Source organism: Rhodamnia argentea, chromosome 4 (genome assembly GCF_020921035.1).
Source record: "Rhodamnia argentea isolate NSW1041297 chromosome 4, ASM2092103v1, whole genome shotgun sequence".
NCBI lineage: Eukaryota > Viridiplantae > Streptophyta > Magnoliopsida > Myrtales > Myrtaceae > Rhodamnia > Rhodamnia argentea.
In genome coordinates, this window is record NC_063153.1 from 9533868 (window position 1) to 9550352 (window position 16485).

The window sequence follows — 16485 nt, forward strand, 5'->3', positions numbered from 1 at the left end:
TCAATGCCATTTACCACCCTCTCTCATCTACTTTTCCAAGGCCAACTTTCCAAGTACGGTGTGTTGGTAGGAAACTAGCCCGCAATCACCACCTTACTTGGGCCATTTCTGTTGCTGGGCCTTGGAAGAAATGATCATGGACTCCAGGTGCTGCATGAATTCTCTCCTGCTTTTAAGTTTTTCGGCCGCCCCTAACCTCCTAGCTTTCATTTTACCTCTTCGGCCAGTCGCCCTACTTAGCTTTATTTAGGATTTGACGAAGATGGAACACTTGCTCAACTATTTGCGGCAGTCCCCCAGAGGACGTCTTGAAACTTAAGAGCGTAAACACAAAGCGAGCAAGCTTTTGAGCTGTGGTGGTCAATGGTTGAGGCAACTCGCTCCGACTTCAACCAAAATAGAAATGAAATTATTATGTCTCGTTATTATATTGTGACGTGATATTGCATAACGTGATAATGTTGTATGTACATTGACAAATTCAATTCACTCTTATCAGACATGACATAAAAGATTAATCGAAAACTTTTATGCTCTGTTATTATATCCAATAAGAGTGTTGGAATAGCTTTCAAAAGTACAAAACACATCATAAAATCGAAATTGGAGAAGGTCAGAATTATTAAAACCTATAATAAGCACTTAAATGGTACCTTTTGTTGATGAGATATCTTCCTTTCCTCTTATTGGAAGTAAAAGACCCCAAGAGATATTACGAAAAATCTTCAAAGTATATCCTTTTATGAATAACCTCTAAATGAAAATTAGGGAAAATTCTAAAAAAAGGCTCAAAGTCCTCTCGTTTTTTCAAATAAAGACCATAAGTGAACCTTGTTTTAAATAAGAACCTAAAATAATATAATATGTTTTAAATAAGTGTTTATAGTGGCTATAGTGTTTCAAAAAAGAGTTTGGTCTAAAGGACATTTTCGTCATTTCTCATTTTGACTTTTTTTTTTTGCATTTTTTTGCATTTTTTCCTTTTTCTATTTTTTAAAAGTTAAAAAAAAAAAAAAGAAGAGGAAGATACAGGCCTTGTGGTCGTCGTCCCAATGCCGGCGGGGCAACGGCGATACCCGGCGGGGTCTGCGGCGCCTCGGCAAGGGCCGGCAACCCCGCTGACCAGAGGCGAGGGCCCGGTGGCCCTCGCCAAAGATGGGAGAGGGCCGCGACCCTCTCCCGGATCAGGGCAGGTCGGCGCGAGCCCGGAGACCCTGCCGGCTATCGCCGTCGCCCACCAACGTTGGGATGGTGGCCACGGGTTGGAGAAGCGTGTGTGTGTCTTCTTCTTTTTTAAAAAAAATTATTTTTGCTAATTTCTAAGGAAATAGAAAAAAAAATTCTAATAAAAAAGAAAAAAATATCAAATAAGCAAAAAAATGAAAATGCCCTTGAAATTACGTCATTTTTTGAGATTTTATGATCACTTCAAGCCCTTATTTGAAATAATATTCACTTCAAACTCTTGTTTGAGAAAATAAAGACACTTCACACCCTTATTTGAGACGGGGTTTACTTGAGACTTTTATTTGAGAAAATTAAAGAATTTTGGACCCTTATTTGAAAATTTCTCGGAAGATTATCCAGCGTGTAATCATGCCTTTATATGGCATATGCGTCATCGTTTAGGGCGGATCGAGAACGGATGGCCGGGATCAAGTCTAGAAGTAATCGCGGCCGTTCGGAGTAATAAGCGGTGCGGCGTCGTTTTGAAGTCTAAGTGAACAAACGGCTTGGATTAGATCTAAACTTGAATCGCAACCGTTCATTTGATTGGTTGGGCGACGTCGTTTAACACCCCAAAACAAATGCGTCGTCATTTCGTGCGTTGAGGGGCATGAACGGCTCAAATTGAGCCTTAGGATTAATCGTGGCCGTCCGTCCAATGTCGGGTGCGACGTCGTTTAAGAGGGGTAGACAGGCGCGGCGTCGTTTTGCTTCAAGACGCGCGGACGGTTGAGATTAATTTTTAAAGTTGATCTCTGCCATTCATTCCTTTTATATATATTCAAATATTAGGAAAATGATTTTAGAAAATAAAAAAAATAGAAATGAATATATAAACGGCACCGTTTAGCCTTCAGCGGATCTGAGTTTGGGTTTAGACTGGGTTGACCGGTCTGTAGAGAGAGAGAGAGAGAGAGAGAGAGAGGGCCTAGCTCTCCTCCTCCCACCTTTGAAGAGGGCCTAGCTCTACTCCTCCCTCCTTTGAAGAGACGACATACCCAAGCACACCCAATATAAAAACACGCTTGAACGGTGACACAACACTACACAGAAAGAAAAGGGGGATTCACCTACCCCTCTTCCTTCTGGCAAAGTTTTCGACCAAAACCTCCATGCTTTGTTTTTTTTTAATATAGTTATCACCGTCTCTTCTCTCGAATTCTTCACACCAAATACCCAAGAACCGGATCTTCCAACTAGCAGCATTTCCCTTATTCCCTATTGTGCTCTTTTTGCTTTACGCCGTCCACCACTTTCGAATCAAGTATTCAGCTTTTGCCTTTACCTGTTCGTTAAAAATCCAATCTTTCCCTTCTTATTTACTTGCAGTGGATATGCAACCATGAAACATTGCTCTGGGTGTTCGTCAAATCCCATTAGGAAGCGCTTTTATGCCGTTTTGCTTGGTGGGTAGAGGAAGAATCCCAGGTTTGTGTTACAAAAGTTGGGATTTTTTGTCTCTTCTAATTCGTGAAAAGCACTGGATTTTTAGTTTGTTGACGAGGTTTTAGTAGATGGGCAAGAAAGCAGCTCACTTGTTTGACGATAATAAGGATGGGGTTTTGTCTATTAGTGGCTTGGGGTCACCATGGAGTCTCCGGGATGATGAATTCTATCCTGGAGGTGGATTATTTGCCAGTGTTGGTCAAATGGGGAGGAATTTGGGCGTTCCGCCAAATCCCCCCAACGCTGCGGACACAGGTGGTGGGGGTGGCAGCGGCATTAAGATGCCCTGCGTTGAATTATTGGTCAAGTATGTGTCTTTTCCGAAGGGAATTGGGATACCAGGTGTTTCCGAGGAGGAAGGGACAGTAAAGAAGAAAAATATTGGGCTTAGACTGAAAATAAAGGTTAAAAATCCTTCATTGAGGAGGTTGATTAGTGGGGCGATTGCTGGGGCAGTTTCACGAACCGCCGTGGCCCCTCTGGAGACGATTAGAACGCATTTGATGGTTGGGAGTAGTGGGCATTCCACTACTGAGGTCTTTCGTGATATTATGAAGCATGATGGTTGGATGGGCTTGTTTAGAGGTAATTTGGTCAATGTGATTCGCGTTGCTCCTAGCAAGGCCATTGAGGTAGGCAGGAGTTCTTTTTTGCTTTTGTTTGCTTAATTTTAGTGTTTTAGCCACTTTGTGTCCATTGAGATGCTATTTCCTTGACTGGTGCTTCAGAGCGTTTAGTTGTTGACCTTGTTATCATTTTGGTAGATATGAATATTTCCAATTACTTGATCATTCAGGAGATCACCATACATTGGTTCGTATGTTACAGTATGGAAAGTCTATTGAGCATCCATGTAGTCTGAATTGTCAACTGTCATTAAGGTTTGTGCATGACTGCTAAACTGCTGTTTTCAATCTGTTATCCACTGCCTTGAATATTTGTATCTTGTAAGTGGTGTGCTGCTTGTTGTGGTTGTAGGTTTTGCTTTGTTGGGATTTTTGGAAATTAATCAATGGTCATGAGATCTTCATTGATTCCTCAAAGTTCTATGCATTGCATGACTTGATTCAGCTTCTCTTGGCTTTTCTGGCTTGTTGAGGGAAAAGTTGATGCTGTGATGCTCATCTTGAATGTGATTTCACTGGCAAATAAGTGGCAAAAATATTTTGTTACTTGTTTGACCATGCTTTCTAGTCTTTCAGTTGCACTTTTGAGCTGCATGTGTTTCTTATTCTAGGGACAGCTCATTCGACTTATGAGCTAACTTTATTCCTGCATTTGATTATGTTTTTTAGAAGTTCTCCGCATATGCAGATATAAGTATTCAGCATATCAATATATAAGTCTTCTCTACAAGCTTTCTAGATTGATTCTCCAGTGTAACAACTTCTCTCTTTTTTCTACCTGGAAAATGTGTCTCCTTTCTGCAGTGATGCTCTCTTTCATTTAGTCACCTGTAAACAATCTTATCATATGAATTTTTTTTTCTTCAATCTCTTTGGAGCTTCGCTGTCATTGCAGATCTATTCATGATGTGCTGTGTGGTAGGCATGTAGTTTGAAGAGATCTAGTGTTAGAAACTTAACATTTAACTAATGCCTGAGATTTCTCTGTCCTTGTATCCTTGCTCTCAGGTTTAATCTCTCCAGCTTCTACAATCCTTTAATTTATCCATTGAACTTCTGGTCCCATGTATTGCAGCTATTTGCTTATGATACGGTCAACAAACAGTTGTCGCATAAACCTGGGGAACAGCCGAAGCTTCTGCTTCCTGCCTCCTTAATTGCTGGTGCCTGTGCTGGTGTGAGCTCAACAATATGTACATATCCTCTTGAGTTGATCAAAACTCGACTCACCATCCAGGTATAGTGCCACGTCATTGCTAACATGATAATATTGAACCTTGCCATTGCTAACATGATTCGGTTTACCTTACCAAAAAAAACATGATTCGGTTTCCTTCCCTGTTGCAGAGGGGAGTTTATGATGGTATGCTTGATGCGTTCTTGAAAATAGTCAGGGATGAGGGACCTGCAGAATTATATAGAGGCCTCGCCCCTAGCCTTATCGGAGTGATTCCATATGCCGCCACCAACTATTTTGCTTACGACACGTTGAGAAAAGCGTATCGGAAGTTTTTCAAGCAAGAGAAGATTGGGAACATCGAGACCCTTCTCATCGGATCATTAGCTGGCGCTGTTTCCAGTAGCGCTACTTTCCCGTTGGAGGTAGCTCGGAAGCATATGCAAGTGGGAGCACTCAGTGGAAGGCAGGTGTACAAAAATGTGATCCACGCACTTGCGAGTATACTTGAGCAGGAAGGGGTTGGAGGTCTATATAGAGGTTTAGGCCCTAGTTGCATGAAGTTGGTGCCTGCTGCGGGGATATCTTTCATGTGTTACGAAGCATGCAAGAGGATACTGGTCGAGGACAATGAAGAGGCATAATCACATATTTGACAAGAAAAGATGCGAGGTCTTTTGCTTCAGGTCATCTACAGAAAGGGTGGAGAAGATGACTACTTCATACATTGCGGCTGAATCGGTTTTTTTTTTTTTTTTTTTCGCTCATGGGATTTCTTCGGAAGAATTCTTCAAGGAAGTTCTTGTTACCGTGGTCGGTACTACATAACACTCACAAAGATAATGAATGGGTTTACTTTTCTTTCAGAGTTCTTTGTGTGTTTTTGAAATAGGTACTGGCACGTTTGATAAGTGGAGCACCACCTTTCATGAGAAGATGAGTTGGTAAGAGTTGAACCAAGAAAGATGGCCAGCTTGTTCAAGAATATGCTGATTGGGATGCCATGTTTTTCACAGGTGCTGGTTTGAGTGGGCATATTGAATCTCTTCATAAGGAAGTTTTCTCGTTTACCGGATTGTCGGTTTATAGGAAAAATAGTACCATGTTCGGAGTCTGATGTTCCAGTTTCAGGTATGCGTACCTTGAGCTTTCTTCAACAGAACAAAGCTCGGTATTAGACGATCTTGTCATATGTCGATTTTGTCTCTGATGCATACCTTGGCTGGTTATGCTGCAAGACGAACTCTTGCTGCTATACCAAACATGGCAAGCCTGCAGCTCCGAGGGCTGCTTTTAATGAGAAAACAAGAAATGGTGATAATTCTGTCAATCCCGTCGAGTCTGAAATTGAAGACAAACAAGTGCACATCGGCTTTGCGAAATTATGAGTAGAATGGCTGGTGTTTAATTCGAAGAGCATACAAGGCTTTCCGTAGAGCCTTGCGTTGGCAAGAGACCTGTTGACAATTTGAAAGAGAATGGCGGCAACAGCAATAAGGGCATCGGCTTAAGCTTTGACCAATGAACTCGTTCTATATTCAACCTTTTGAGTGCTGGATTAAGTTCGAAAGTGCTGTATCATTATGATCAAACAACAAAATACTGCACAAATAAATAACAACAGACGAATCAAAGGTTCGAGGAGATGCCTATTTTGATACTACGCCGACACCTGCAATAATGACACGACAAAAAAATGACAATCTCTGTTTTTCTGTTTTCCACCCAGCTTCTCCCCGGACGAAAGTATTGCATCAATATTGATGATGCGAGTGACTTTGGATGGCAATGAGAATCTTGTTATATACATAAAAGAACAATAAGCACGTGAAGATGGCCACCGCCATAGGCGAGCATGATGCTATTAGCAGTTGACGCCGCATTGACCTTTCGGAGCGGATTTCGTGGAGTCTGAGGTGAAAGGGTCAATTCGTACCCAGAGCAATGAGAATATGGAAGCAAGAAGGATAGCCCACACAATAACAATCGTCGGAGTACGATTCTGCCGACCCAACAGACCCTTCAGGAATGGGTAGAGGTGAGCAATAACCCATATGGCAAAGAACAGCTTGCCGAACAGTGGACCCCATGACTGATACCCGCTGTTAATCGCATAAGACACACCTGCTACAATGCCAACCAAGTTTACAATAAGAACTGTGGTTGGAGGAATGAGAAGCGATGTCCATTTGAAGACATAAAGCTCAGCAAAGTCTCCGTCTTCGTCTGCTGCTTTCGACGTGACCGTAAAGTTGGTATCAATGCCAGCAAGCACTTTGAGAAGCCCTTGGAAGACAGCAAAAAGGTGAGCAGATGTACCGCCAATGACCCAGAACTGCTCATTTCTCCACCAATCATCAATGCTGACACCGCTCCAACGGATTTCAAGAATACCAGTTGCGAAAATTGAGACGAAGAGGAGAATGAACCACATGCTAGCGAAGTTGCTTATCTGCAATTTTTTATAACAATGGATCAGTCATCAGATAAACGAATAGAGGAAGAAACTTTAATTACGCTGAAATTACTAGCATGTAGCTCTAGATAGTCTAGCATAGAGTCAACTACATTAAGTTTATGAATTCGCTAGTGCAGCATAGTAAAGAGAATATCTAATAAAATTGGAAACTGGCATAGCAATTGAGCAATCGTTTGTCCATGTAGAGTACTTTAAACAGATAAATGATGCAGAAGAGCCAGGACTACCTTCTAATTGGTTTGAAGGTCAAAAAGATGCAGATAATTGACCTTAAGGATCATGATCATACTCAAAGAGTACAAAGAAGAGTCCACCTGTGAAGAGGAGGATTTTGGTAACCACACGGTAAGGACTCCTAGAATATGGTTGACTTGGGGCTTTTTACTCAACTATATCAAAAGGCCTAAGTTTACTGGCTAGCAGCTGAATATTATTCGACCACCAAAGCCGTTGTAATGATGTTTAGGCAGCTTCTTCAACTAATGTTCCCTAATGGTTTCTCATGCATCTCCAGCTTTATTAAAACAGGATGGGGAGCCAGTTGAAAACTGAATATTAAGAGAACAATAACTCCATACCAAAGAGGTGGGGGTGCTAGGATCAGATGACAGAAGCAAGCAAGACCCTTCTTGTTCATCTCACTTAAGTAGAGTCAACGTGGATTAAAGGACAACAAACCAAAGCAGCACACAAGATTGAATACTCTACATTGAAGAGAGGTGTATCACTTACCTCAGGTATAATAAATTTGTTAGTGAGAAGACAAAATGCAGGAAGCGTACAATAGGCAATCAGCGGTATTGAGGTGAGGGGATACACAATTGTATTGATGTACGCCAATCTCTCCAAGAGCTTCAATTTCCCATTGTATCCATACCATATAGGACAATGCCTGCTTAGCAAAATCTCAATTGACCCCAAGGCCCACCTGAGAACCTGGTTTAAACGATCAGAAAGATTGATGGGAGCAGACCCCTTGAATGCTGGGCGAGGAGGCATGCAATATATTGAAATCCAGCCACGAGCATGCATCTTAAATCCGGTCAAAATATCTTCTGTAACAGAACCATATATCCATCCAATCTGTTTGCAGCAAGTACATCAAGTCAATTCCTACTATATGACATGAAATTTTACGGATGGAATAGAGATCGTATAACGTACCTCTTTGCCCCATTCAGTCTTGTCCTCATAGCCACAGCTAATAACATGGATGGCTTCTTTCAGAAGCGTTGCAGGATTGGTAGATGGTGGTAGGCCACCCTGTTCCATGAAAGTAGCTGCAATGAAAACTGGAGACTGACCGAATCTTTTCTCTAGACCTTTCTGAGACATCAGGAGGGACCTCTCATCATCATATCCTACAAAACAAATTGGTGCTGTTAACATTTATCGCACTTTGCAAAGGTTAAGTAAACAATTAAGTGACATCAAAAGAAAGCAACATTGTTCGGTTCATTCTAAAGTTTGGTGGTCCATTAAGGGCAAGGGAAGATAGCCCAATCTAACATATATTCAGGCTAGTTTCATCGGTAATCATGGAGTAATTCCAGGCATTCAGACCATAATAGGTCTGTTCTCTTACGTCCAAATATAAGGAAGGAAACTCATAATTAAATCAAGACCTACCTTCAACACCCTCCTCAACATCTTCCATGTTGAAAATTGGAATGGTGGATTCAGTTCTTGTCATTGCTCTTTTCTTGTCAATGTACTTCTTATTGCCGCCCTTTCCCTTCTTTCTCGAACCACAACAACTCTTTACAATAATATTTGGTTCCAGATCTTCCTCAGTCAATACAGGGTCATATCCATAAAGGGCTTGCCTGTTGAAACAACATCCAGTTCCAACATAGACAGGGCCTTGGATGCCGTCAAGCCCTTTCAAGTTAATCTGCATTCAGATTGCGAATATGAAAATCTAGCACATAAAAAAGGCAACAAATGAACATAAATAACTAGCATTTTAGAAGTAGGAAAAAAAATGAAGAGACACCTACATCAAAGAAGACAATGTTGCGGTTAGCATATCGATCATGCATGTCAATCCCATCAAAACGCTGTGGGAACTGCACATAGCACGTCTTCCTTCCATAAGCAGGATCCATCATGAAACACATTGCTTCTTTCAGTGCTTTACTGTTATTGAAGTAGTGATCACAGTCGACATTCAAAAGATATGCTCCATTGGTTAGGACGGCAGAAACACGGATCTACATGACATAAAACAAAAAGTTACACATTCAGAAATGCCAAAAACTAACAAGCAGATCTAACCAGTATCTCCAGCAGATAAGAACAACATTCAGACAAGCAGCAACACAGCAAAATCAAACACTAACGTTTCTCAAAGAGAAATAGTGTTCTTACTATAAGCTAGAGACAGCACTATCAACATTATGATCCCGCATAATATACATATAGATATATCTAACTGATCCTTGAAAAAAGGAATTCGCTGTACATTTTAACTGAAAGTACAAAAAGTATAAGCTTCAGGAAGGTAGCATGAACTTGGAATGCAATTTCTCGAATCAAGAGATCCATTAATCAGGATCCTTATGCATATAGATACGCATTTCAATGCAAGCAAGCAATGAAGAACCTAAATAAAGAAGCTAAACTGAAAAACTAAATCACAAAGACACCAAGATATACATCCATGCGTTTGCAATTACAGCTGTCAGCCTGTCACTAAAAGAGACACATAAGAAAAGCTACATAAGATGTATAGAGATGACGAACCAAAGCATTCATGGCTCCAGCTTTTTTGTGATGTTGGAAACCAGGTCGCTTTTCACGAGAAACATAAACAAGTCGAGGTAGCTCATTTCCGTCAGTATCCAGTCCTCCACTGTGGCCCAGGAAAACCTATTATGTTTTACAACAAAAAGAAAACATTAACCAGACACATAAGAGAGGATAGGGTTGATTACTGGATAAGAAAGTATACCTGGATCATTCCAGGATGATCCCTGGGGTTATTTCCAGGCCAGGAAGTGCCATCCTGCATTGTCCACCCTTCTTCTGGCGTCTTTTGCGCCTTTGCAACTAAAGCATTGATTCGAACCTTGAACTCCTCATATTCTCTCTATCAAGCATATATCAGACAATTTTAAATTGTATGTACAAAAACATTTCTAATAGATTATGCATCTGACTAAATGCTACATTGTCGATAGGCAAACTACCAAATCAAATTTGTCCTTTCCCGAGAAACTGAGTCACAAAGGTAAAATAGGTTATATGTGGGCCTCCCAAATGACCTTCATTTCAGTTTTTCAAGAACTTACAAAGTAGTGCTTCTCTAGACAAGGACCACAAAGGCGAAGAAAAAAGAACAAGGACTAAAAGGTATCTGACAAAAGGAGCAAGAGAATTGGCAAAGCATTCACAAAACTATCCAAGTCTTTTACATGTCTTTACACTATGCGTGCAGGTCACATATGACAAACATGATATGGTTACAGACAGGGAAGCATTCAGTGACTATGTCTAGGCTCCTATGACAGCATGCAAGTACCAAATACCCAATACGTCCCATAACTCACCTTCATTGCTCTGCGTTCTTTGACAAAAGAAGGTTGTATCTTGTCCTTCAAGTAATCTATTTTCTGGGCAAAGTAAAATTCAGGAGCTCGTGGCTCAATGTTGTGCTTTTTGCAGAACGGCACCCACTTCTTTGCAAACTCGGCAGTTTCAGAGAGGGCTTCAAAAGTCAACATCGCAGATCCATCATCAGAGACATAGCACGACACTTTGTCGACAGGGTAATCCACTGCCAGTATGGACAAGACAGTGTTCGCTGTTATGAGAGGAGGTTCTTTCAAAGGATCCACAGTACTCACAAAGACATCGACGGGAGCCAACTGTGAAGGTTCCCCTTCACGATCATATCTACAACACAAAAAAATATATATATATATATATATATATATATATATATATATATATATATATTGTTATGGTGACGATGTATCCGGAAAGATTAGCCTTGTTCTAAAGTTTAACTCAAACAGCAGTTGAGCGAACGCAACAAAAACTGGATGAAAAACACTACCTCAAAGCAAGCCTGTCAAGGTATGTTTCCCGATTGATGGGAAACCATTTTGGGAACTGATCCAAAAGCCAGGATAATGCAAACCAAATCTCACAAATAACCGATATAAGCCACAAAGGATAAGCATCTTTCACCGGATGTGTTGTACGATACTGTAGGAAAAACCCCAAAATAATCAACCGAAGGATAATTACAACGCGGTAAGGAGTGAGGTGAGACGACGATATAGGCACCACACGACTCAGAGGTTGACGAGCATCATCAGCCCTGCAAGAAATACACATCAATGACTATGATAAAGGCACCACAACTCAGAGGTAGACGAGCATCATCAGCCATGTACATATACAGAAACAGAAAGGGTTTATATTCCCTATTGAACTCAATGCAAAGCAGAGGTATGAATATCAACCACTTAAACATGACCTTCAGACAGATCATGTTACAGATTCACAGTTTGAGAAAGCGTCATTATATTTGCAGATCTGTTTGTTAGGTGGACTATGAGTAGGATGGAGGCTAGCAGTGTAAATTCCACAGCATTTCTAGTGTATTAATAAGTAAGCAGAAACTCATCAATCTCAAAATCTGACCAAAATCAAAAGCCCCTCCCAAAGAATTTGCAACTTCTCCTCTTTCAAAAGAAAAAAGTTTAGCAATTGCTGGCATGGATCTTAAACACCATGACAGTCATCACCGAAACATTAAATCTGCATTTTTATCCCAACCGAAAAGGTGGCCATGCGGAAGCTAGAGGTTGCGCTAGATTTAATTTCGTCAATTAAATAAGCAAACAGAACAAACAAGCTCAAAGAATAATGAAACTAAATAATTAAAAGTTGATAGATAATATTTCCGAAGGCACAATTTGTCAATAGTCCTCATTTCAAAAGACACTTACATTTGAAGTTCTTCTCCATTAGAGCCAGTGCCTTCTACGTCTCCCTTCCCTTCATGATATTTGTTTGGCATCTGCGTCATATTTTTATCTTGTTTAAGTTTCCATCCTTCAACCCTTTCCTTCCAGTCAACATTTCCTAAGCCATAAGTATTCAAATCCTTTGATGGATCCACAATTCGAACAGGAACTGTTATGCCAAAGAAACAGGCAACCAACATAAGCAACGCACATCTCTTCCAATATAAGAGCACAAAGTACAGAAGTTACTGTAAAACCTGGCTGTCTAGGATCAACATAGGGAAGCGAGTGCACATGTTTGTCAGAAGGACCCAGAGGTCCAGATGTAGTCCTTACAGATTGGTTGTCAGGTGTAGCACAGGGGATTTCACCAGACACCTGTAAATTTTAAGGCACAGTGGGAGACAATAATGTAGCTTTTTCATCTTGACTGTTCAACAACATATTAAACAAGGTGTACTGAATCCCAGAAAAGTGAACAAATGTTTGATGTGGAAGAAACAAATAACAGGAGACAATAGCGATAACTGTATTGTTTCCACACCCGATGTAAAGCTACCAGATAATACTGACAATATTTTTATACAGTAATCTCATGAGCGCAACTAGAACAAACTAGATGCCATGAGAATATACTTAATAGGAAAAGATCATATATCTCCAGAAAGTGATAAAATCCGGTAATGTAAATACTATAGTCGATATAATATCAAGAAGTTTATCATGTAAAATGTACGTAATGGAAAGGTACACGACGTTGAGAACTTATCAGACTGCAATTAGTTGCGTACCGGCTGCCCATTGGTTAGAAGAGGGATTGGATGTTGAGATTCACGTCTAGAAGAAGAAGAAAGATCTGGATCTTCTCCTTGCCATTGTCGCCTTGCAGCGCTGGTTCCCTGGGTATAATTGAACTCATTCTCCAGGTCATCGACCTCATCCTCATCATCATCTCCTTCAACTCGAGGAGTTCCTGTGTCATGAATACCACGTTGACTTTGTCACTTACTATGTTGAACAAGCAACGAAATATGACACTGCAGGAACCATATTAAAAAAAGCTGACCTTTGTGCCTCTTATACCGACACTTGCACTGAGGACATGATTGGTTACCATCTTTCCTTTCATACTCATAGCAGGGACGGCACACAGGAAATGCGCACTCATTGCAAGCAACAAATACATCCCCGTTGGCAGTAAGTCCAACAGTATCACCACATATCTGACAAATCTGGCCATTCAAATTTTTCAGGGGTTTGGGCTGCATCACAAATACAATGACCAATCATCAGACTCCATCGTAGACAGAAACTAATGATTTATGCTTAAGGTCTTCTCCTCCCTCATATCCCGAGTTCATACGATGAGGAAATTGAGTGTAAATTGCATTGAAATATTGCGGGAATTGGTGACTGTGTGAAAGCGTAGTGAGCAAGAAAGCAGTTCAACCAATGTCATTGCACTTTCAATCATCAAAGCAAGAACAAGGACTTACTCATACTTTGATTGTAAAACATCTAGTGAGTTAAAACAATTGGAAGAGATAAGATACGTGAAACAATCACTTTCAGTTGGATAGTTAAACAGTGATGTCCACGTCAAAGTGTCTGAACTATTCCACTCCCGAAGCAGTATTACAAAAGATGCGAATAATCTAGATCTCAGCTTCTTGCCCGAATATGCTATTGAACAGGGGACCCGGTAATTATTTTACAGAAGAACATAAACATCATTGGAAGAAGACAATCAAACAAAACAACTAAGATCTGGCAACCCGGAGGGAGAGTTAGAACAGAGAAAAGAAAGACAACTCACATCGTTGACCAAGATAGTTTAAACATGACTCTGCCATGACCGCCATTACAAAACTAAGCATCGAAGCGCAAACAGAAGAATTAGATTGCCAGAATTGCTACAAATCCATGTTGACCGATCTAGGAACGAAAACACTCGACGGCACCAGAAAGTGAGCACAACCCAAGACTGGCTCCAAAACTACCGACACTCCGATCCAAACATTGCTACCACTGGTAGTCGAAGGTTCAGCATATAAGAGCCACAATTAGGAAGCTGACGGCCACCAAGAGCAGAGTTAGAGCTCACAAGCCAGCCTTGGGCGAGCAACACTCAGATCAACACACCCAGAACTCAACTCGATTTCGCAGGATTCATTAAAAGAAAAAACCGGCAAATACAAGGAAGATGAATCGAGCAAAACACTCACTCCACCGTCCGAGTCGTGACGAATCCGGACCAGCTCGTTCCTCTTGTACGATCCAGCGACCATACCGCCTTTAGCCTCCATCCTCGCTCAGACACACCGATCGAATTCTCTCCCTTTCTCAATGGAGCAAGAGATCTGGCGAAGGGAGGGACTGAATTCCTTCGCCTTCTCAACACGCCATGCCTCTGTCTCTGCAACACACACACTCTCCCTCTCTCTCTCGGCTTCTCAATCTCTAGCTTTCAGTCCAGCTGCATCCGTCGATGGTTGTCGTTTTATCGCTTGGGCCTTCGTTTCCTATAATTGAATTCGTTTTGTTTATTCTGCGACGTTGAGGAGTCTCTTCACCGGATGAGCGAGTAGCCGGTGGCTCGGCTCGGCCTATGGCTTGGCTCGAGACGGCGCGGAGTGAGTCGAATGGATCCATCAGCCCGTGGGAAATTTCGGATTTTCCTAAATTAGGAATTTTTAAGAAAAAACTTGTTGTGATCGCTCTTTATTTACTTTTAGGCTATATTTGGGAATGCAAGGAAAATGGGAGGAATGATAATTTGGATGGAAAGTTGAGAAGAATATCAAATTTCTGTGAGAATATTGTGGAGGAAAAATTTTATAATTTGTGGCAATTTCATGCAATTTTCTCTTTCCGTAGCATTTCCGCGCATGGCATTAGGAACAGTCCAAACGCAAAAAAAAATAAAAAATAAAAAAATTGAGATCTATTTTACCATTCAGCGCACCCTAGATCGCAACATTAAATTAGTAAATAAACGATTCACAGTAGTTGGCGATTCGTAATTTGGTTTGATTACTATACATGGTACATATTCGAGATACTTTAAAAACAACGGTGTTTTCTTTTTGTTCATGTGTAAAGACCCAAAAATATAACATCTTAGTGGTAGATTATTGCACATGAAGTAGAAGATGAGTTTGAGTTATTGAGACATAAAAATGTATGTATTTATGATATGCACGTGCTAAAAAAAATTACGAGTTGTATCTCCTTTTCTTGTTCGGAATACTTGATGGTGTTATTTGTTGAATATGAAATAATGATATTTACCAAATCAAGTCGGATTTATCTTTATTTATGAAAAGTTCGTATCACCAAAAAAATCTAAATTTGCTAGTTGTTAGACGAAGGTAAACTAATAAATGGTGGAATTTGAGCCGTTCCTCTGATGTCTAAAAATTTGAATTATTTTATTTATGTATTTATTTATGTTTGTTAGGGCTATTATCACAAAAAAAAAATCAAATTAACACACATGTCTTAAACTAATTTTTGTGTCACAAAAACTCTCGACCGATACACTCGTGCCACATTTACCCTAAAATAATTTTTCTCACAAAAAATCTCAAATATGTATATCTGCGTCACATTTATCTCAAACTAAATTTTACCTCACAAAAAATCATAAACTAGCATACCCATGCTATATTTATCAAAACTATTCTTTGTGTCACAAAAAAATCTCAAATCGGTACACACATGCAATATTTACCCAAAATCATGGTAAATCTGAAATTTTTTGGGGTAAATACAGAGCGGGTACCTGAGTTTTTTTTTTTTGTCAAAGGGTGCACCAGTTTGGAGAATAAATGTGGTACTAAGCATCTTGGTTTGAAAATTTTGTGATATAAAAAAATAATTTGAAATAAATATATCATGTGGGTATCAATTAAAAAAAATTCGAGATGTGAAAATTAATTTAAAATGAATATGACACGAATGTATCAATGAGGAATTTTTGGTGATATTAGCACTTTTTGTTATTGCTTGCATATTCTGATTTTAGTATGAATTACACAGTCACGGCTGAGCTCGAAAGCGATGGGCCTTGATTGCTCGACAGTTGGTAAGGCAGCTGTCCGGCTCACTCTCTACGACACGACAGTGAGCCGAAATCCGCGGTCGTTCAGCCATCACTGTCTCGACTCTTAACAAACCGATGCAACCGAACCACGTTGACACCCGTGAGCTCGTCTACGTGTCGCCCTCCCATTGGATGAAGCTGAGTCAGCCTTCTCACCCCCTTTGACCTACACTTCAAGTAGCGAATCATAGAATGACACGTCCCGACCTCGGTGGTTCGCAAGCGCACGTCCCGACGGAAACGGGGACGATTAATTTTTGTTTTTCTGTTTCGGAATCCTCCGCTTTCATCATTTGCTGTCCGCAGGCTGTTGCCCATGAGTCACCGGCTGTTGTCGGTAGCTTCCGTTAGCTGGTTTTAGTGGCTGTCGGTGGACTCCATTTTAGTGCGTGCTAATTATTGGCATTTCGTGGAACTCACCGATAAAAGAAAAAAATCTAATTAGC

The 16485-nt window shown here is 40.6% G+C and overlaps 2 protein-coding genes across 3 annotated transcripts; one reads left to right on the forward strand and one right to left on the reverse strand.

Annotated features, from left to right (window-relative positions):
• Positions 1–2192: 2192 nt before the first annotated feature.
• LOC115753722 (adenine nucleotide transporter BT1, chloroplastic/mitochondrial-like) lies at positions 2193–5662 on the forward strand. Its single transcript, XM_030692485.2, has 3 exons — positions 2193–3305; positions 4375–4536; positions 4647–5662. Exons 1-3 carry the CDS (start codon positions 2742–2744, stop codon positions 5118–5120), a joined length of 1200 nt encoding a protein of 399 aa, XP_030548345.1. The 5' UTR covers positions 2193–2741; the 3' UTR covers positions 5121–5662.
• A 321-nt stretch (positions 5663–5983) lies between these two features.
• LOC115753721 (cellulose synthase A catalytic subunit 1 [UDP-forming]) lies at positions 5984–14419 on the reverse strand. 2 transcript variants are annotated; one of them, XM_030692483.2, is made up of 14 exons: positions 14160–14418; positions 13001–13196; positions 12726–12907; positions 12192–12312; positions 11917–12103; positions 11016–11282; positions 10507–10852; positions 9909–10046; positions 9701–9826; positions 8956–9168; positions 8585–8849; positions 8120–8316; positions 7688–8038; positions 5984–6928 (listed from the first exon to the last, which is right to left on the reverse strand). In XM_030692483.2, exons 1-14 carry the CDS (start codon positions 14238–14240, stop codon positions 6341–6343), a joined length of 3258 nt encoding a protein of 1085 aa, XP_030548343.2. In that variant the 5' UTR covers positions 14241–14418; the 3' UTR covers positions 5984–6340. The 2 variants fall into 2 exon arrangements, with proteins under 2 accessions (XP_030548343.2, XP_030548344.1); XM_030692484.2 differs by lacking the exon at positions 5984–6928 and adding an exon at positions 7496–7536 and having other exon boundaries at positions 7612–8038; positions 14160–14419.
• Positions 14420–16485: the final 2066 nt, after the last annotated feature.

What these genes read in the sequence shown, in the direction of transcription:
- LOC115753721 (XM_030692483.2), bottom strand. Translation starts at nt 14,240, where the DNA reads ATGGAGGCTAAAGGCGGTATGGTCGCTGGATCGTACAAGAGGAACGAG. An exon ending in AAGAACGCAGAGCAATGAAG is followed by an intron (nt 10,047 to 10,506) that starts GTGAGTTATGGG and finishes TATGCTTGATAG; the next exon opens with AGAGAATATGAGGAGTTCAA. An exon ending in GCAACATTGTCTTCTTTGAT is followed by an intron (nt 8,850 to 8,955) that starts GTAGGTGTCTCT and finishes ATCTGAATGCAG; the next exon opens with ATTAACTTGAAAGGGCTTGA.
- LOC115753722 (XM_030692485.2), top strand. Translation starts at nt 2,742, where the DNA reads ATGGGCAAGAAAGCAGCTCACTTGTTTGACGATAATAAGGATGGGGTT. An exon ending in CTCCTAGCAAGGCCATTGAG is followed by an intron (nt 3,306 to 4,374) that starts GTAGGCAGGAGT and finishes CATGTATTGCAG; the next exon opens with CTATTTGCTTATGATACGGT. An exon ending in AAACTCGACTCACCATCCAG is followed by an intron (nt 4,537 to 4,646) that starts GTATAGTGCCAC and finishes TCCCTGTTGCAG; the next exon opens with AGGGGAGTTTATGATGGTAT.